The 23,140-nt window shown below is 37.7% G+C and overlaps 1 protein-coding gene across 2 annotated transcripts in view; it reads right to left on the bottom strand.

Moving 5' to 3' along the window:
* The window catches only part of ERC1 (ELKS/RAB6-interacting/CAST family member 1), a 415,242-nt gene that overhangs the window by 210,978 nt on the left and 181,124 nt on the right, over nucleotides 1-23,140 (bottom strand). For both annotated transcript variants that reach the window (XM_060164429.1, XM_060164430.1), the window contains exons 12-13: nucleotides 21,864-22,057; nucleotides 6,118-6,253 (exon numbers count right to left, since the gene is read on the bottom strand). In XM_060164429.1, the coding sequence (XP_060020412.1) occupies nucleotides 6,118-6,253; nucleotides 21,864-22,057 (330 nt within the window). The remainder of the gene's footprint in view (nucleotides 1-6,117; nucleotides 6,254-21,863; nucleotides 22,058-23,140) is intronic.

Genomic DNA, 23,140 nt, shown 5'->3' with positions numbered 1-23,140 from the left:
CACTTACTTGTCCACTTAGTTTTATCATTACACTCTCCTCCATGAGACAATATGCTCCAGAGGGTAGGGAACATGCCTCTTCGTAACTGCACAACCGAAGTTTAGCAACAGAGTTCTACACTTAGAGAGCATTCAATAAATGTATATTGAATAAATGCAAGACGTCAAGTATGTCTAAAGAAAATGAGCAAAATTAAACCTAACATCTTGGAGGGATAGAGACTTGTCAAGACATATCAACTCTGATAATAACGGTTTATTATCGATATCATCATGGCTTTAAGATCTGGGTCAAATCTTTGGAATAGTCAACTTGCTAAACTAATTCTAAATTAAATGACAGCTTTAGGATGTCAAACAATATGGAGAACACAGTAATATCTGCATTGCAAATTTAGAAATGGTATATGAAAAAAGCCCAAGATATCTATCTTGTATCATTACGTTTGGTGGTAAGATGTTTCTGAAATTCATAACTCACTTGTTTAAAGGAGATGGGAAAGTGAAGTGGGTGATTATAAGTGCTGAGGAAATATAGAGTCAATGACTATTTTTAATAAAATTTTAATTCTGAACTATTTACAGACATACAGAAAAGTTGCAAAACTAGTACAGAGTTCCCATACACTCCTCACCTAGCCTCCTGTAGAGTGTACATAGCCACAGCACAATGATCAAAGCTAGGAAATTCAGACTAGCACAATATTATTAACCAAACTAAAGATCTTATTCTGGGCTGCCCTGGCGGCGCAGTGGTTGAGAGTCCGCCTGCCGACGCAGGGGACGCGGGTTCGTGCCCCGGTCCGGGAAGATCCCACATGCCGCGGAGCGGCTGGGCCCGTGAGCCACGGCCGCTGAGCCTGCGCGTCCGGAGCCTGTGCTCCGCAACGGGAGGGGCCACAGCAGTGAGAGGCCCGCGTACCGCAAAAAAAAAAAAAAAGATCTTATTCTAATTTCATCAGTTTTTCCCTAATGTCCTTTATCTGTTCCGGGATTTAACCCAGGATCCCACATTTCATTTATTTACTTAGTTGACATTTCTTGTAAGTGTCCTCCAATCCATCTAAAACAGTGTTCAGTCTGTCCTTCCCTGTCTTTCAAAGGCTTGACATTTTTAAATATACTGCTCCGTTAGTTTGTAAAACGTCCCAGAATTTGGATTCGCCTGGTATTTTCTCATGATGGGCATGAGGTTATGCATTTTGCAGACACACATCAGCATCTCTGTACCTCCCTGTCTGCATATAAATTGAACACCGTGAGTTCTTACTAGCATTTCTGATTCCAGTCTAGCACCCCAGGTGCTTTTTCATTATTCTTCCTTGAATAATGAAAAGACTCAGCCTTCATTACCTACAATATATTTCTTTATTATTACAACATTTATGTACAGTTCTTCTGTCTTTAGCTTCACAGTATTCAAGAAAATGGCTTCTAAACCTCCTTAGGTCCGTTCCCTTCTTCCCCACCCCTTGGAGGGCAGTTATGTTACTCATTTATAAAACTGGATTTCATCTGTTAGGGTTTGTACTCCTTCTGGGGTTCCCCCAACCCCACACCTTGACTGGTTTTATCTAGTTTTTGGGAAGGGTGAAGAGAAGTGTCACTTTCTGCTCAAACCTACCACCCCCATCCCCTTCCCCTTCTTTCTACTAATCCCCTCCCAACCACTCCCTTAGATAACTGGTCTCTAGCTTACTGTTCCTGTTTTCTTTGGCAAAAAGGATCAGATATATGTGTGTTCTCTCATAATGAGCAGCATACTACAGACAGTCTTTCATGTACCTCCCCGCCGCGGCTTGACAAGATGTCCTGGAAATCACTCCACATCAGTTCGTTAGAGATCTCCCTCATTCCTTTTTGGAGCTGCCAGTCTCCAATGCGGATGCACCACAGTGGATTCAAGCGCTCTCCTATCTATAAGCAATTACGTTGTCTGCAATACTTTGCAATTAGTACAATACTGCAAATAACCTTGCATACCTGACCTGTGAACAACACGGGGCTTAATTTGAGTATAATTACAGTCAGCCCTCCGCATATGAGGTTCCTCTGCACCCGTGGCTTCAAACCACAGACCATGTGGTACTGTAGTATTTACTACGGAAAACTGTCGGGGTATAAGTGGGTCCTCGAGTTCAAAACTGTGTTGTTAAAGGGTCAGCTGTATATGTATCTTTACACTGTTGGAGATGTGTCTTTAGATACATCGAGATATTGGAGAGCTGGGGCAGTGAGTACCTGCATATGTATATGAGAATTACAACCCACATACAAAAATTGCTCTGGGGACTTTACAAATTATTAAGAGCACAAAAGGGCTTCTAAAACCAAAAAGTTTGAGACTAGTTAATGTAGATCATAGTAATAACTGTTCAAATCACGAAAGTACAAACAGGATGCAGTCGAGTGCCTTCACAACTAAGGCCATGCTAAACAGCAGCAGTGCTTAGAGCCTGTGAGATCCCGCGATTCCCTCTATTCTCAGGTAGCATTTTCATTTCATATGTAAGGTATCTCTTTAGTCTCTTCAGGACACTTTTAATACGTTGAGCCAAGAACAAAGTAACAACTTATCTCGAAACTCACTTTATGCCAAAAAGAAATACTTTTATTTCCACCTGAAGTATTTTTAAAAATGGAAAATTAGAACAAAATGAAGATACCTTTTCAGAACACTTTCAAACTAAAACATGGAATTTTGAATTAAAGAAAAAACACACAGAAGAGCAAGGACAACGAATGTGCAAATGCTATGCACAACTATCAAGGATAAGCCTCACACATGATGTTGAACAAAGGAAGCCACAGAAGAATAAATATGATCACTCTATTTACGTAAAGCAAAAATATGTAAAACGAATCTATACTTTTTAAAAATATATACACAGGTTGTAAAGAAAAGCAAAGAACAATAAAAGTCACAATAATGAAGGAAGGGAAGAAATGATGATTGGGAAGGAATACATAAATGATTTCTGGGATGCCAGCAGTATTCCAATTCCTTGAGACAATCACTTTACATGTATTATTCACACTGTGCATGTGAGTGTGTGTGTGTGTGTGCTTTATGTACTTTTTAAAATGTATATTATTCTTCAGAATAAAGAAAGTTAAATGAAAAAGTAATACCACTGCTTTCTGACAAACTGTAACCAGTAAGAGTGAGGTCACCGATGAATTTAACACCATAACTGGTAGTCACTGAATAACGAAAGGCAAAAACGAACCTTCTAGTTTAAACCAAGCTTTACTCTTCACAAATAAATGAAAATACACTGTGTGTTTATTAACATGATAAGCATAATTAATCTTTGGGAGCCAAGGTGGCATCTGATAAAGATTAAATATTCATTACTCATCAAAGTTCAAAACATTAGTTATAAAGCATTTCTTTTTAACATGATAAAAAATATTTTTTAATCCTTGAATTACTATTATGCCCATACTGGAAATACTACAATAATTCCTTCCCTTCACTTCACCTATTTCATGAAAACATCAGTAATGGACCCATATGTACATTCAGAAATTTAAAACAAAAACAAATTCAGGTAATGAGAACTTTTAAAAATACAAATCCTCAAACAATTGCTTTTCTACTCCCGTACTCCCCCATGGATTCTACCATTAGCCATTTCTCCAAGAATCCCTAGTGTCTTTCAGTGGGGACTCATATTTAGAGATCACAATAGGGTCCTAGGGATACTCACCACCACTGGGTTGTCATTTGCAATGACACAGTTAAGAAACAAGTAGCAGAGCTAGTGAGTAAAAGAGCTGAGATCAGATGCAAAGTGTCCCGCTTGTAGTCCAGTGCTCTTTTTACATATCTGAATGAAGTGCATCCATGTGTATCTTGCATATGGCCATCAGCTATCATTTTTCATAACTTGAATATCTGTCACTTACTGAGACACCTTGGAAAAGTCACTCATCCACTCTAAATTCGTTTTGTCTATATGTAATATATAAACAAATAATCTGATTCACTTATCTGTCAGGTTATATAAAGAGGAAACAAGAGATGACCTATGAAAGCACTTTTGGTGTTACTGTAACACCTGAGAGAAGATTAAAAGGGCACGCTTCGGTTTACAAAGACAGACTGGTAGCAGAAACCATTATCTGGCGGGGGTGGGGGGAATGAGACAGATGAAACAGGTAAGGAGCTGCCATAAAGAAGGGCTTGTCTTATAAAACAAATAAATATTCTCTATAATTAAAAACAATGTGATCCTAGTCCAGAAAGCAGGTTGAACTGAAATCCTAGAAACAGCCTAATTATTAAACAATTTCATAAACCATAAAGATGTCAATTCAAACTTATGAGCAGTGAAATAATTTTCTATAAATACTCTAGTGAAATTGTTAGCAATGAAGAAAAAAATAAGACCCTCACAACACAAACTACCCTAAAATTATTTAAATTAAAAAGTAGGGCTTCCCTGGTGGCGCAGTGGTTTAGAGTCCGCCTGCCACTGCAGGGGACATGGGTTCGTGCCCCGGTCCGGGAAGATCCCACATGCCGCGGAGCGGCTGGGCCCGTGAGCCATGGCCGCTGAGCCTGCGCATCCAGAGCCTGTGCTCCGCAACGCGAGAGGCCACAACAGTGAGAGGCCCATGTACCGCAAAAAAAAAAAAAAGTAAAGGTTAAAAATGAGAGCCCAAAACAACTTAAAAATATTTATAGGTAAATATTTATATGTTCTCAAAATGGGGATAAACTAAGCAAAAAATCTACAGGGAAAAAGCCACCATGGAAGACAGAGATAGATTTAAGTACATTAATAAACAAATGAAAACGTAAGACATGAAAAAATACTCTTCCTTGCTGGTAATCAGAGAAATATAAATTAAAACAAAAATTAAATATTTTCCACCCATCAGATTGGCACTAAAAAATAAAAACGGAGGAAGAAAACTTATAGTATCAACTGTTATTGGCAAGGGTGAGGGAAAACTGGTATGCTGCTTTTTCAAAAGTTGGTGTATTTGAGGAAATTTATACTGTTTCTATAGAGTATGTATTTTATAATCAAAGTTATATACAAGAGGAATGAAAAACGGAATTAAAAAGTCAGGTTTTCAGGTCAGAAATGAATTTGTTATAAAGCCTAAAAATGGTTTCTACGTAACAGATAACTCCTCCAAATCTCTCCAGTAAAGATTTCTGTGGCTATGCAATGTGGCATAAACACTATCATACCAATTAGAAACTATAATGAGAGAAAAACAACCTGGCAGTGGCTAGCAGTCTTGGCAGGAGTTTTAGAGATTTCCACCACGTCTATGGCATTCTCTAAACTCAAACTTTCATTCAGACAGGCGAGAGATCCAGGGAGTCTCAGTTAAAATCACAGCCGAGCCGCTACGAAAGCTGTGTGCATGCAGGTATAAGTAATTCAGTATTTCTGAGACCATTTCCTCATCTGTGAAATGTGCAAAACCCATCTGCCCCTCTGGACTAGTGAAGGTTAGAAACAGTGAACGACCAGGCCCTGGTCTCAAGCACTGGGCGCACAGCTGTCACTCACATGGTCACTGCTACTCCTGTTACGGAGTCTGCTTTAACTTAGTCTCGTGAACAATTAGGTCCAAACATCGATTATGTCTCCAGTGAAGTAAAAAAGTATGTTTTAATACGTCCTGTATGACTGAAATACACTCTCTAAACTAAACTTTTTAAAAGTAAGGAAAGAAAGAGGGAGGGGGGGAAAAGGTAAGAAAGGTGGGGGGAGAGAGGAAAGGAAGATGGAACAAAGAAGGAAGCCAGGCACAAACCAAGACCGGCAACGCACTTCAATGAAGGAAAAGGGCCCATCGCTACGCTGACCACCTGAAGCTCAACAGACCCACTCATCACACGGACGCTGAACTTACCAAGGAGGCAGGATCCCCTTGAGGAGACAGACTTTCTTCTTTGCTGAGGTCTCCAAACAAAGCTGCGGAATAAAACTTGCCTTTTCTATTTAAGGCCATCCCTTTACTGCTAAACAGTTGGTCTGAGAGGAAGGCAGCGGGCAGGGTTAGAAAGAGAGGAAGAAGAGGATGGAGAGTGAGCCACGTGCAAGCGGGGAGGGAACCTGCTCGCCCAGGGCCCGGCCCCCTGCCCACCTGCAGCTGCTGGGAGCTGTCGCTGAGGGTGTCCTCCCTGCGCCGGGCCTCCTCCAGCATCTGCGCACTTTTCTTCTTCTCCACCTGCTCCTTGTGCTTCAGGTTTGCTACCTTCTTATTCTGGTCTTTCACTTGCCTGTGGATAAGGGGGGAAAAAATCAAGCTCTTCATATATACGCATAGGAAAGAATGTTTATTCACTGACCTCCAAAAACACCTGAGAACCAGCAAGAGTTCCTGCTGCAAAACAGTCCCCTCAACATTGCAGTGCTCTTCCCATCAATGGCAGTGAGCTGTTAACCAGGGTGTTTTGGGAGCACGCATTTAAGCGTGTACTTTATGGAGCACAACGAAATCACAAAGCAAACCAAAAGAAGGCATGGGATAGTGTGAAATGGCAGAAAAAGGAAATAAAATTCAGAGATTTTTGCTGGAAATATGAAAACAGCCTCTTGACATCAATGCTATGAAACTGCAGAATGGCTATTTAAGAAAGATTTGTAATACAACTCTAATTTTACCGTTATTAAATTTTTGAAACTTTCAAAAAGCTATATATAACATATATGTGTATAAAACAGTCACATAAAGATCCAGGGCCCCAGCTTAAGCAACAGATCATCCTATCTACTTCTGAAGCTCCCTATCCAGCTCCACTGCCTCCACGCTAAGATAAGAAAACTAGACCAAGTGCTAGGTCACAGGTAAAGAAGACTCATTTCACCAGACTGGAATCATGATTACCAATCAAAAACTATGTTTAAGGCACTGCCCAGGAGAACATGGGCTCTGGAATGCACGAGGATCTACATTTGTTTATGCTTTGACAGTCTGTGAAGCTCTTTACATGCTCCTTTCTCATCAGGTAGACAAGTATTTGGTTAAACGCCTCTCTCATGTACCAGGCATGAGAAATATCAATCCATGAATAAAAACAGTTCCTGCTCTCAAACACCTCCCAGGCATCCAAGCACATACAGGGTATACTAAGTGCTATAAGAAAGTGCCCAGAAAAGGGGTCGGGGTGGTCGTGATGATCGGGAAAAGCTTCCTGGAAAACGATCTACCTCTGAACTTTCCAAAGGTGACTAGGTGAGAGAACAGCAGGACTAAAGCCCTGATAAAAGGAGAACGTGTCCCGTTGGGAGAAGCCACATTCACTATGACTGCAGCTTAAAGCTGGAGCAGCAGAACAAAGGAAAAGGAAGCCAAAGGTAAACGAAAGCCACATAATTATATCGTGCTGAGCAAGGAAGGTGCAGTTTATCCTAAGTGTGTAAGACTTTATGTAGGGAGATGATATAATCAGATTTCCAAACTTTTGGAAACAAATCGAAGGGAGGATGCAACAGTTAGAATTCATTCAACTCTGCCTTAGAGTTGCATCAATAAACCGAACTAATAATGAGACCATACAAGCCACCATGGTCTATATTTAATTAACATCCTTTAAATCAGGTAATGACAGCCTGTAGTGAGGTCTCCTCTCAACACATTCTATAAAAGTTGCTTTATCTCCAAACTACATCATCATGGTTTGTCAGATAAAATACAGGATATCCAGTCAAATTCCTATTTCAGATAAACGACAAATAATGTTTTAGTATAAGTATGTCCCAATATTTATGACATATTAATACAAAAAATATTCAGTGTATATCTGAAATTCAATTTTAACTGGGCATCTCATATTTTTATTTGCTAAATCTGACAACCCTACAGAAACTCAAATCTTGACTAATTGTAACATTAGTCTTTCCTCCCTTCTCTATTGAATTTGCCATCTTTAGCTCATCTACAGAATACCAGGTAGTTATCTACGACTGCTATCTAGAAAAGCAACATTTACCACTTCTCAACGCATAATGGCGTGAAATTCAATACTCTTCAGTGGAAGAGTTAGGTAGATCAGCACAAGTCTGTGTTCACACACTTATTTCTATCAATGAATCATCCAAAACAGTAACACTATTTTATTTTAGGAGAAGTTAGTTAACAGAGGTGTGGCTACACTGTGCTTATGTGGCCTACTACAAAAAACTCCAGGCAATATTATTGCTTGAGAGGAAAATAAATTAGGAAATACACTCTTGAACAACAAAGGTATTTAAGAACGCCAAAAGAATGACAAATGGAAGCAAAAAATGCAATTAACAACAGATCATTCTCTCAGATGATAAACTCTTGCCCATACGTCGAACTCCTTGTAAATAGATCCCACAGGGTCAGAAATGCTCTTGGCCTATAGAGCCCTGAACACTTTGGCTGAAAAGTAAGAAAATAACTAAGCCCTCACAATTCTACTAGACTTCTTTTTGTGAATGACATCTTATGAGGTTTTAGTGACTAGCATCAGTCAATAATGAAAAAAGTTTTCTAAAATGTGCGGAGAAATGGCTGTATGACCTAGTTTGATTTTAGAAATCAATGTAGAACTCTTTCAACAAACTAGATGAAACAGACTATAACAACAGGAATGTACTTGAGCAAGTCATAAAGTATTTAAATTTTATTACATAACAATACAGGGACTCTGGTCTTAACACGATTAGTAGGAAGCATCCCACAGATTCCAAACATTTGTCATGAAGACAGGTCTGCAAAGGCCACTGCTAAATAAAACATGGGTAATAATAATATTGCGCTTAATCTGTTTACATCTAAGAGTGAAAGAGATGACATTTATAGGCCTAACTTCCTGAATGTCTTGCCTTTAGCCAAAGGTGCTGCTATATAATAAAAAGCAAAGATGAATTATGGACTGAATCATGTCTTTTCATCTAAACATGGAATTCGTTCTTTGTATTCATTCTCTGGGGCTAATGTCACTGAACAGGAACTAAAGAGATGTGTGTTTAAGGATACAGAGTGAATCTTTAGTCATCGTCACTCTAAATAAAATCTCTGCTCTGTACTGAACGGAAAGGCGGACAGAGGAGGGCAGGGGAGGAAGAGCAGAAACAAATCCATTCAGAATGGAAAAGCTCAGTGGAGACACGAAAATACAACACTGCAGGTAACTGTCACTATTAACACAAAATAGGCTAAAACAAACACTGAATGAATAAGCACCTTGCCCGAAGTCACACAGTGAAGTAGTCTAAACGTCCAATTCAATCTCAAACCATCAATAAATTATATTCTCTTGATGAGTTATTCAACTGGACTTGGCAAAACTGTAATTAAAATGGTGAAATGCTTCTATATTAAAAAAAAAAAGTACTAAATTCCAATCTGGAATGACAAGAGGGTTTTTTATATATTACAGCCAAAATGATCCTTGCCACTGGAAAAACAAAACTTGTTATATTTTTTATTACTTGAAAAATAAACTTATTTAGAAATAAGTATAGTTTAATGGCATTTACTGTTAACTAAAAATGAATCAGCTAAGAATCTTATAATTAACCTAACTTGTAACTCGGAGAATTATGTCTACACCAATGACTTCCACGGACAAATTCTTCTGGAGCCTTTCATAAGGTTTTGTTTGGAGACATTTAGATCAAAATCTGTCATGCAAAAATCAAAATACAGAACAAAGTGATAAAACTTCCCAGTAAAACTATGAGAGCCCTCGAAGCTTAAGTTAGAGAGGAAAGTCCTCCAAATACAAGGCAAAAGCCTTCATGATATTTTTCTCCTAAAGCTGAATTGTGGTCAGACGTGGAATTACTTAAGTGGTACCCTAGCTGTTTTACTACAATGTGGAGAAAACATTTAGAGTAGAAAATTGGAAAATCACTTTTAAAATGCTTGCTTGCTACTTTTATTGCAAATACTGTTAAGATTTCTTCCATAATGAATATGGTCTATTCAAAGTAGAGTGCCATAAAATGTTTAAAAAACAAAACAAAACTGAGTCTTTGGTAGTAACAAGTCAGGTGACCAATAATGGAGATGAAAAAGGCATTTTTTAAAAGAACGTGAGAAACATCAAGAATTAAGAAACATGTAAAAGAAGAAAAGCAAAACAGGCCAAAAACTGTCAACAAGGTGGTAAGAGAGCTAGCAGAAAACAATGTCACATAAACTATTAAAAAGCAGAGCTCCAAAAAGGAGAGAGAGAGTCAAAAATCTAACACCCCAGAAAGGCCGGTAGGCCCGAGACAGACAAGTCCACTAAGCTTGGCAGAGCACCAGTGAAGCAATTTTAGCACAGCACTGAGAGAGGATTCCAAATTATATTGCTTTGGAAAATAAATGGGAAGTGTGAACGTGGAGGCATCAAGCATAAATGATTCTTTCAAAAACTGTGCAAATAAATAGAAAAGAAAAGGTAAAAGTAAGATACTGTAGTGAATTGAAACCAACGAAAAGACACTGGAAGGATTGCTTCCATGTCTTTTTAAGGATGGGGAAAACCAGGATATGTTTTATGTTTGGGAGAGTCAGTGGGAAGAAAGCGAAGAGAAACAGGGAAATAAGGAGAAGGAGGATTCAATTTATGGAACAAGGTTTTGAAAACTAGTCAGAGGGAAGGAATGAACAGGAAGTTTAGCCTCGGAACAGAGCTGGGACATTTGTCCCACTGACAAATGTAAGGTAAGGATGAGCGAAGAGAGACATTCTGATACGTAGAGAGAAGGAAGAGGATGGTTAAGAACCCCTTCATGAATTAGATTCGTATAAGTAATTATGAAACAAAAGTTTATTTATTTTTTTAACATACACCCCAAACAAACTGCTTATTTTTAAAGAGTCAAAGGTAAGAAGACTTTTTCAGAAATTTCGTCAAGCACTGAGAAGAAATATCAGGGAGAAAGATTTGGGAAAGAGAAACTTTTTCCCAAAAAAAGCCTCAACTTCATCTTTCTACCTAGAATAGAAGTTTCAGCACCTGAAAAATAGAGTCTGAAAATGTCATTACAGAAGGGATACGGCTTCTTTTATCATCTTCTACACATAACATACACAGCTTTGCACTTTCTATTAATAGTGGCAGGAGTCAAGCGCACAGTGTAGTGTTTTAAAGACCCTGAAACGTATGGCACCGTACTATGGTATCTTGGACCGAACAGGACTCCATGAAAAAAGCAAAAAGGAGTAATCATAACAGCTCCATTTACTGACTGCTCACCTAGTGCCAGACGCTGTTCCAAGTGCTATCTGCATTAACTCATTCAAAGTTTACGACAACCCTTCAGATATTAGAGAACTACTCCAATTTTACAGATGGGAAAATTACAGATGAGAAATCTACCTAAGAACACCTGAGCAATCTGGGACTCTGATCCCTAGGCTAGAGTGCATATCATATAAAAAGCCCTGAGGCTGAAACGAGAATATCTGGCTTCAAATCTAAGTACCACCACTAACTAGTTGGTTCACCCTAGATGTAGAAATCACATTCCCTAATCTCAGACCCTCACCAGAATAACAATCTGTCCTGTGTAACCCACATGCTGACAAGTACTTTTATAAACAGTAAACATATATGATGTTGTTATTATTAGAAAATAGCTGGTAGGTAAAACGCATGTGGTATTAACAATACTTTCTGAACCCTATCAGAAATTCTCACACCTTAATTTACATTGCCATGGCTCATATGCAAAATAAATCACGTTTAAAATGCATGTTTCTGATTGTTTTCTGCCAGCTTCCGTTACTAATTTACTTACTAATGAAGATAGATGAGTTAGAGTTACTTAATGGACTCTGTACTTGTGTTACTTGACTAAAAAGTGGAAATTCACGAACCTCTCTACATACTTGCTGGGAAGATCGACTGAAATAAAACCTGTAAAGCTTCTCCCACTGAGCCTCTGACACATGAACAGCAGGACTGGTGGTTGTTTTCGTCACCACCAGTTCTACCCTTCAGCAGAGTCACAAAACAAACCCCAAACTGAAAGGGTATGTGTAGGTTTGTGTACGTGAAATAATTCAAAGGTTCTTATAAAAATCCACAGACTGTGGCAATGTTCCCTCCCTCCTTCATGCTGCACTTTGCCTGCAAATATAACAGCCAGAATATCTCTGGATGAAAATATAATAAAATTAAAGCAATAATTTTCACCTCCTCATTCCTCTAGTGGCTTCCTTTCATCCTCGTTTCTCTCTCAGTCCAAACCTGGTCAGTCTGATTCTCGCTTTCTGACCACTCTATCTTTTGAAGCACAGAACCATGAATTCACTCTTCCGATAAATCTAAGATTCATGACATTTTCTGCACTCATAACTGAATTTCTAGACATCTCACTCCTGGGATAAGTTCCATCATTTCAGTTGCTTATAGGAATTCAAGGCAACGTTAGTATACAATGTTCTGTTGCATATCTTCGTTTTAGGACAAGCATACTGACCTTGAGGTGAGACTGAAGGAAACGGCAAATCCAGGAAGAAAGTGTGAAAGAGAAAGTTAGAAACAATTAGTGAGGGCAATATTCAGAAACAATATTATTCACGGACATAGACAAAATATAAAGCACAGGATTAGAGAAGGGAAAGGAGTCACACAGATTCTGCACTGGCAACAAAAATTAGTAATTTCAGATTTTCAACAAGTGTATTTTCATATTAGATTACACCACTGTACCTTAATGTAAGTTTCTAAAGGAACAAATTTTGTCTAAAATTTACCATTTCCTAGGGCAGGAGAAAAAGTAGTTTCTTAAACACAAAGGAAAAGAAACGAAGGCTAGCTGCTCCCCTTCTCGTTTAAGTAGCTGTGATCCTGCAACGTCAGTCAGCTTAGTTCTACACACACCTATCTTAGAACTGACAACTCCTTTACCCACCCCAGTCCATTTCTTAGACCCAAGTTATCCAGGAGCAAAAGCAGAAAAACAATGACAGCTTCAATTATTCTGTAGAATACAGAACTCTTTGATTCATTTGGAAAATTTTGAAATAATTTTCTCAAATGTGAAAATAATGTTTTCCTAATTACACCCATTATTTCTCATTCCAAATCTATCAAGTCCACCCCCAATGGTGCAATCTAAAAGCAATACTGAAGAATATATGGTTCTATAAACCTCACTTCATTTCCAATACTGCTCAGCAGAAAGAGGTGCAAAGTAGCCATGCTTCGTATTCCTACCGTAGCACGAAGCCCCTAGGGTTCATTACTGCTTTTCATAACAAGCAGTTTTCCCTTTTTAAAAATTAATCAATTTCATTGAAAGTAGTATCGATATTATATCCTCCAAATACTTAAGACTTCTAGCAGCCAGTGCCATCCAGCTTACCTTCAGGATCTAAATGTTACTTTAAGAATCTAAAACAAGAAGTTTATTTCTTGAATGCAAGCACCATTTCAACTTGCACTTTAATGTTTTCTAATATTTCAGTACTAAAATGAGAGTTTTTTAAAACTCATTTTCAGAATAATGAAAGGCAAGGATAACAAGATTTATGATCGCCATTATATAAGATAAATAGATGAAAAACAGAGAAACAAAATGACAGACAAAACTCCTCACAACCACACAGCGGATACACGGTGGATCCGTGAGAAGAACGTAGGTCTGCTGACACACCTCCTGGGCATACTTTATATGTCCTATGATGCTTACAGATTCCTGAAGGGATCTACAAAAATCCATGGGTCTTTGGCATTTGGAAAACAGTGCAGAACGCAGACAATGTTCAAAGTCAAAGAGAGGCCAACTTTTTACCTAAATGACTATTCACAATGCTCTTTTTTATTTTTGTTGGTTATGACACATTACGTTAGAATAATTTTAGATCAACAATGACACTCACTGAAATCTTATATAGATGCAAAGCTTTATATGAGACACGAGAAAATCCCTGAAAAAAGAAAAATGAAGCTGATTCCTGTCAAGAGTGAGCAACCTTAAGGATCTTTTTAACTAATTTACAGTTCAGGAGTCTTATTTCACTTTGGCATCAAACTTTAGCTCTTGGGAAATAAATTTAGGAGAAAAAAAAATCTGCATATAGAATAACTATATATAATTCTAATGTTTCCAGTGTAAAGTAAAAACTTGAGGTAACCATCAAAATTTCTATCAAGACTGTAATAAATTATAAGGTGCTGTGCCCACAAGAAACTTTAGGAAGATGGCCTAATAGAATTGACTATGTGAAGCTGTGTGATTTATTCTTCTTTTAAATGAAATCAGTGAAATTCATCTAGGAGGAAGAAGAAAGAAACAAGCGGCCCCCCCAGGAAAGCAAGCTGAAGCCAGCAGGATCAGATAAAGAACCAGTCACCTTCCATTATAACACTCGCAGCATCTCGTTTTCCCTTTTTCTTTTCATTTTTTTAAACACAACCCATTCTCCCTCAAGAAAGCACACACAATCACCACACTCATTTCTCCTCTGTTCCAACTACGTCAAGACCACATTCACCGACACTGTCCTTCGTGGATCAAAGATATATGACTATAAATTTAAAAGTAAGGAAATGGGGCTTCCCTGGTGGTGCAGTGGTTGAGAGTCCGCCTGCCAATGCAGGGGACGCGGGTTCGTGCCCCGGTCCAGGAAGATCCCACATGCCATGGAGCGGCTGGGCCCGTGAGCCATGGCCGCTGAGCCTGCCCGTCCGGAGCCTGTGCTCCGCAATGGGAGAGGCCACAATGGTGAGAGGCCCATGTACCGCAAAAATAAAAAAATAATAAATAAAAGTAAGGAAATGCTTTAAGGAACCATTTTCCTCATGAATTGTATACTAGGTTTACGCCAAATCTATATACAGCTTAATATTAATTTCCCTATGGGAGATTTCTGAAGACATTAAGCTCAATGATCAATTCGGGATTTCTTTACAGAAAAAATATTTACAAATATGAAGATTAAATATGTAGGTTTATATTCTCAGGTTATACTGTGCCATAGATGCCTGAATATACTGTGATATCAATATAAAATCACAAACATAAAACCCACTTTCCCAATGAAAATGTCAAAAAAAATTTTAGGTCAACCTAAGCAAATAAACTTTCAGGATGCAGTTAAAACAGTCAAATATCTAATTATAATAGTAAACATATTCATCTGGTTACACACATTTTAAATGGAATACATGAGAAGATAACGTTAATTTGGAAATACTTCCTTCCACCCCCAGTCACTGAAATAATTTTATTCACTCTCTTTGCGCACATCTTCAATATCAATTCACCAAAGGAAGAAGATGCGCCATTACTTTATATGTTACTAAGAAATAAAAAAAACATACCAATTAAATCACACCATTATTTATTCACGTATCCCAGTTTCAGTGATGTTAAAATGTAAAAATACAAGTTAGATTGGTATTTCACTGTGACAGAAGAGGAGAGAGGTTATCTATACTTTTGTTTAACCTGCAGATAGAAAAGTAATCCTATTGAATTATATTAAATAAGAATACTTAATGCATATGCATTTACTTATATTTTTACCAAAAGAAAAGCATATGTGCAATGGTAAACATATTACAAACATATAGAAGAAACAAATATAAAAATATATTCAATATCACAAACAAGGGTATAAGGGATTATTAAATCTCCATCTGTTTGATGAAAGGTCTGAATGTGCAGGGGATGGGAAGATAAAAAGGGAAGAAATGTGGGATGATTAGATAGTAAAATGAGAAACGAGCTGTGTCCCTATGTTTTAACGTATGTATTTATTGGGCCCACAACAATGTACAGTCTTGGGACAGAATGTGATAGATACTATAACAAAAGCACACACCAAAAAAAAAAAGGACAGAGAAATTACTACCTAAGAGAGGTCAGTAAAGTTTTTTTTTCCCCAAAAAAAGATAACAATTAAAAGGGGTCAAATTCCCCCAAATGAGTAAGGGGAAAGAAAATTTTGGTCAAAGAGAAAATACTCAGAAAGAGCAGATAACAAAAAAGCATTCATCTCCTAATTCTAAAGCCCAGTTTTAAAGAAAACAAAGAGTTAAATCTACTAATATCAGACCAAAAGTTGGAAATATCCTGTAAACTCTAAGCTTGCCAACACATTTTGAAAGATTTATAAAAAATAAAAATAACTCCATTTTCATTACATAAAATTTCAGATAGTAGTAAGCTTTAAAAGCAAATAAAAAAACTTAAAAGGTCATATCCTTGAGCCATGAGGATTTAAGCCTAGCAACTATCTTCCCTAAATTCTCCAAATACCACCAGAGAAGTACTTTCTCTTACACATGCACACGTGCAAATAACACCACAGACTAAATCTCACTCCTGGCATGATGGGAAAACAACCCCATTCTTTGTGTTCAAGCTCAGTTCATTATTTTGATCTTGAACTACAGAAGTATAGATTCCTCTCACTTACCAAAATGAGGTTAACAGTTACTGCTTTAGCAATTTAGACAGTTAATTCAGGGGCTAACTACCTTGAGCCTGAATTCTGAGCAAACTGGGGACACCCTTACTCTAAAAAAAACAAATCAAGCAGCCCCAAATCTTACGAATAGATCATACGCCAGTTTTTTAACAGAGCCAGTTGTTTACAAATCAGAAGGTAGTTCCCTTGGAAACATTACAAACACAGGTTAAGTTTTCTTGCTAGCCCACAAAATTTAAGTTTAATCATGATGTAAAAGCCTAGAACTAATAGTTCTAGATGAGGTCTGGAAAAGACAGCAAAGAAAATGAAAGCGACCATCACAAGGCAGAAGAACTAAGTTTCCTCCTAATATTATAACTACTTACAAGACTGGCCCCCAAATGTGTTTATGTACCTATACATATGTGTGTGTGTGTGTGTGTGTGTGTGTGTGTGTGTGTGTGTGTAAATAACAACACTCGTTCCTGGTTCTCTTACCTTTGTCAGAATAGTACCAATAGCAGCACACTATGCTGGCCTTCCCTCTCCATTTCACATCTCCATCTACGCTACAGTTCTAGGACCTAAAATTAGGAGCCTAGGATCCAAAACAACCTGCTAGCCTTCTATCCAAACAGCCTCTCAAGCCATCATCATTAATACTCGTCACAAAAATTAGAAGACCAGACCTAAGAGTCTGAAGTTCAACAAGAAGCCCCTCTTCTATAATAATTCTGTATCCTGGGGCACACATTAATTGAGTATGTTAAGTATTACTTCCCAGGAGAGCTCAACCAGACCGCAAATGGAAACGTCCTCACTGAAATTTCTAGGTACCGGCAAGCTGTGGAAGAACGCCTCTGCCAGCCTGCAGAGGAAAAGTCCGCTCCTTGCTGGAGCTCTGGTCTTCTGAGGTTAGATGATAAACTCCCTTGAAGGCAGAGATTTTGTTTGTTTTGCTCCCTGTTGTGTCCCCAGAGCCCAGAACAGTGACCAGCAAATAAGCCTTCATAAGTAGAAAAATTAATTCATTAATTAATGAAGAAGGAAAGGGTATATTTTGTGGCAAAGAGAAGAGTGAGTTATGGAGAGAAAAACTAAACTCACAGATTGGCTACTATTCTCAAGGTCTTGATAACTACAAATCTTACTAACAGTAGTGTTTTTAGAGATGCATATTTAAAGGGAGAGTAACCAGGTAAAAGGAATAAGGAATAAAAAGAACTTTAGGACTTTCAAAGATTAAACATGTCTAAGAAAACATGTCCTTTCTTCTCATCTTTTAATCCCTCTTATAAATTTCAAAACACAACCCCAAATGAAATCTATATCCATTAAAATTCCAGTTTTTATATTCCCACAAATCAGGAAATATAGTAAATCCAAATTTCTTATAAATTATTTAGGTTATACAATATTATTCTATTATTCTTTACATCACTGAAAATTCCTAACTTTCATAAACCAAAGGCAATCCTTGATACCTAAATTATGTGAAAAATCAGAAGATGGGTGTCATTCTCCAAACATAAAAGTTTCTAAGTGGGATGCTGAATCTAATTTAAATAAACCTCACATTAGAGTAAATTGAGGATTTCTAATGCAAACACCAAACTCCGCAGATTTATCAGTGCTTCTGTATCAGAAAAAAAAATGTAATAAAGCAAATACAGAAGCAAAATTATGCACGGGGGATAATGCTCCCAGTATCTGCCATGGCATGGGTGTTTAGCTAAAGGGACACGAGTGAAAGAGCAGACAAGAAGCAATTCTTTCAGGAGTCTGAAAAGATACTACTATCAGAATTTCATCAGCCTACATTACTAAACATTTTAAACGTTATGCCAAAGAAAAGGCTATTCATCATGCATCTAAATAGAAACTATAATATGCTCACTTTAGAAGAGAAATATTCAATTTACATTTTGGGTTCCTCATGCTAATCTAAATCAATCTACTTATATAGCATGTCAATCTTTAGGTTTGTTTTTACTATTATTTTCTCCCTTTAAATCATCTGTGGAGACTATCCAGAACCACCAGGTGATGACTTTCTGGAAGTGTCAACCTGGGTAGGCTACAGCACCCAGTTGACTTAATCCAACACTAATCTAGATGTTGCTATGAAGGTATTTTGCAGACATTAAGTAACGCCTATAATCCATTTAAGTAAAGGCGATTACTATCCCAGATGATCGAAGTGGGCATACCTCAATTCTTTGGAAGGCCCTAAAAGCAGGCTTCCCAAGGAAAGAAAAGAAATGCTGCCTGTGGACCACAGTTCTGGCCCACGCTCACGGGAGTTCTATCCTGCAGGTGATCTCCTCCTGACAGCTTTCCCATACACATTTCAGACTTGCTTAGCCAGCTGCTGACAATCACGCAAGACAATTCCTCGTAATAAATCTGATATATATATATCACATATATATAAATATATGTATGTATCTCTCCTACCGGTTCTGCCTCTCTGGTTGAACTCCAACTGATACACACCATAGTATGGAATATAAATTTAGAAATAGTACTTCTTAGATTTAATTGGGAAAAACATTTTGTATTTTCAGATGTATGGGTAGGCCTACCTAATCCTCGTTTTAAAATTGCAGTAGCTCAAGACACTGGTACAACACTAAATCATCTGACAGGAACTACTATTGTTCTGTAAGAGCAGTGTAAGGGACTATTTGTTTTTCTCACGACCACAAAGAATAAGTCTGGGAATTCTTCATGATTTAATCTAAACCTATTAATATTGGAGAATCTTACATAAGTACTAGGAAATTTTAAAAGAATAATAAGAATTTTCTTTAGCCCAATGATAACATTCTGCTGTCATTTTTGCACTTAGAAGGTTGCTGAACACGCGGTAAAAATGCATGCTACTTCCTGAATTAGGGTGTGGCACTGCAGCTGCATCGCCTGAGAGGCTACTGCTTAAAGGGCACCCCAGCAAAAGAACCACCACACAAGAGATGGGCTAGACATCAAGAATAAGACAATTATATCCAACAATATCAGAATCTTACCAGAGAGAACACATACTTTACCCACAAGCAATGGACCTAAGAGGTACTGTTCAACTGGATATATAACCGGCTGGTCTTTAATTCTGATCAAGCAAAACCCCCAGCAAGCCCCAGCAGCAGCAGGAGTGGCAGCAGCAACTCGTCTAGTACAGAACTGTAGCCTTACTTAACACTCACGTTCCCAGGAAGTCCCAAACAAACCCCCCTGACAGTTCAGGGACAGAAACGTGGCGTGGAAGGTACAAAGTGCGGGAGGCTGGCTTTCTGAGGAACAGCATGGCCAAGAGGGATATGAACACAGACAGACACAGAGACCAAAACCCCAATGGAATAGGACCAGGATAAGACAAGCCAAAAGAAAGGTGAAGAAACTCAGATGATAAATGACAGGGAGACAGACACCCACACACAGGCAACAGTGGAATAGCAACATAAGCAGCCACACATACGCAGCTCAGTGCTAAAAATCTGGGAAGAAAAGGCATAAAATAATTCCAATCATCTTTTATTCCCATCTTAAACTATGCTGCTCAATAACAAATTACAAAGCCAGTAGCAATTGAGTTTTTAAAACTGTTTCTTTTCTTGGTAGCCAAGAAATTGTGTCGAATCTTAAAATAAGATTACAACGTTACATGACCAGAGGACAAAATTCTATAGTACTTTTTCAAATTTATAAGTAATATTCTGTGGAAAGAACAGATCATTTACAACTCTTTCCCAAAATGTGAGAAATATAGTGGCTAATAAAAGCTATCTGGTGTGCTTTGGATACAAATATAGATTTAATTCTATTTCTTACTCTTGTTCAAATCACGTCCATCTCCCCAAATCAGTATTGGGTCCAAAAATGAATTGAAACATTTTTCAAGCAAGGTATCTGTAATAGCAAGCAATAATTTCAATGCAGAGCTCTAATAAAAAAAAATCAAACTGAAAAATAAAACTTTATCAAGAAATTTCTTTTCTGAAATATTGAAATACATTTAGTGGGAAGTCACTAATCCATCAGAAGTATCGTATTTTAAAATCTATGAAATTAAGATTTGAATAAAAGTCTGATTTCAAAAAACATTAAAAATATAAAAATAAATAAAATCTATGAAATACTGCTGTTGATTTCAGGGTGACACAAAAGCAAAGAAAGGCATGTACTCATGTAAGTATGTAAGGAGAGAGAGAGAGTGTGTGTGTGTGTGTGTGTGTGTGTGCATACACACGTGTGCTGGGGGTAAAGATGCAGTGCAAACAGGGAAGACGTACAAAAACCATACATAATCTAATCTTGAGACTCTGATAACTTGTTAATTCTGATTTAAAGAACTTTATCCACCCATCTTATCCAGAACCAGACCAGAAAATATGAATAGAGTTAATACCAAAATAAGAGGAAACAAATGAGTAGGTGATCAGCTCATTTATTCATACTTTCAACTTAGTGAAGAAGAATTGTGAGGGTTGGACTTTATCCTTTTAGTTTTTTGAAAATCAAAATTCTATGGTTACAGAACAAGAGGAAAAAATTACTTCTAGGGGAAAATATCAAGTCTACCAATATCCTAAAAATTTAAAACATAGTAAACAACTTATGAAAGTATTCTACTACCTCCCAACATTCAAGAGTATGAAAATAAAATACTTCCATGAATCAGGCTCAAAGGAGTCACACGGATTAATGACTTCATTCTGTCACTGCCAGTCTCTCTGACTGTTCAGAATACAGTGATTAATGCAGTTCTACTGGAAGAACTATTTCTATGCACTTGTGAATTTATGTTAAATACATGTTGTAAAGAAAGAGGCCAAGAGGTATACGCTTTATCTTTAGTACAAAATACCCCAACAAGAAAAAAAGGCAAAGAAAATTCCAAGAGAGCTATCTGGCTGGTTCTGTTTAAACAAAGCTCATTTTGAAGAAGTCAAAGTCAGAGATCAAAAAAAAATCACATCCAAGTCTCCTAAGTTGTCCTCAAAATGTCCCTCCTTCTAAATTTGACCTATGTACCAATGTAACAGCTTGCTTCTCCACAATACAGAGTCTAAAAATTCACAGCCCAAAAGAGCAACAGCTCAACATAAAAGGTCTAAACCAATGAAAAATTTTAACTCCTTGAACTTGAGGTTCATTTGTTCCTTAAACAGATAAATAAATAATTAGAGAGCAAGTGGCTATCTGCACTCTCTTGATTAACCAGTAGAAAACTTTAATTTCTTAGTCAATGAATACTTTCTCTTTCCAATCAATGATGCTGAAGTCCATAGCTTTCCCAGTCTATTCACACTCTGTGTTGCCGTTCAGAGACTGCAACAATGAACTTACACTGACTTAGAATAAAAGGTAGGTAATAAAGTAAATTCAGAGAGGCAGATATATTGGAAAAATATGTCCTGAAAAGTACATAGTTTTAAAACCATCCTTCAATCTTTCTAACATAGAGAGTGCCTCTTCAGCTTCCCTTTCCTTACCTTTCCAACTCAGCAATCTTCTTATCTTTGTCATTCTTCTCATTTTCCACCTCCTTCAAGATTTCCAAGAGGCGGTCAACTTCTGCCTGGGCCTTGCTAGAGTCATCTTTGTACCTGGCAATCTCTCTCTCTAATTGCTGTATTCGATCACTCATCTCTGGACTGGCTCTGGCTTCCAGTGCTGCCTCGTGTGCCTACAAAGAAAATGTCCACATTCTATCAGATATACGTACAGTGGCAGTGGGCAAACCATGTCCCCAAAAGCCACCTATACTCCAATTTCAACAGGGTATTATCAAACATCTAATAGCTAGTCTTCCATTTATAAGGTTCTTCTCTGCTTAAATATTACATAGACAAAATATCACTACACAGTTACTTTTTTTTTTAATAACTGGAAGTTTGTACCTTTTGACCACCTCCACCCATTATACGAACACACACACACACACACACACACACACACACACAGCCCTCCATTTCTGACAACTACCAATCTGGTCTCTATCTATGAGTTCAGTTTTTGGTTTTTACATTCCACATATAAGTGAGATCATACAGTATTTGTCTTTCTCTGTCTGACTTATTTCACTGCCCTGCTTTAGAAACAGACATGATAAAATAGTCAAATTCATTCAACATCTAGCAGAACTAAAAAAGCTGTATAAGACAGGTATATTGTTAATTAAGATCTCTGTGATCTACTTTCAAATTCCTGGGCATAGGTAACTTATTGATTCTATAAACAGTTATGTGTTAATGAATAAAACTAAAGCTGATTCCCAAATATAATTAATACATTGTTTTTATTCTATTATTATTTTAGATTTTATTCTAAACAGCAAAATTCATACAAATACCTTCATAAAACAAGAATGAGTAGGCCTGTTCCATACGGGAAACTACTGTAACTTCAGTTCCAACATGTAAAAAACTCAGAAGTCATCACTACCATTCTTACAAGAAAAAGTTGAAAAACAGAAAATCAATGACTTTTCTAGGACCTATCAGAGAACTGAGGTCACAGGAAAAATTACCCCTCCAACATCAAGAGACACTGGCAAACCCACAGAGCTGAAGCTGAGATCTGCTCACCTGGAGCAGAAGCTGTGAGCAGAAACACTTAAGTGGTAATTTTAAGGAACTGCTGGGGGCTGAGTGTGGACGTACAAGCAAACGAGTGAGAAAAGTCCCAGGGCCGGCGGTTTTAGGGGGGCCCATACTTTCATGCGCTTTAATCCAGGAACCACACCAGGGTCTCACCGTGAAGAGCCAAC

This window comes from Lagenorhynchus albirostris, chromosome 11, assembly GCF_949774975.1.
Source record: "Lagenorhynchus albirostris chromosome 11, mLagAlb1.1, whole genome shotgun sequence".
NCBI lineage: Eukaryota > Metazoa > Chordata > Mammalia > Artiodactyla > Delphinidae > Lagenorhynchus > Lagenorhynchus albirostris.
Note: the sequence above shows the minus strand (reverse complement) of the source record. Positions and strands in the feature narration are given on the sequence as shown.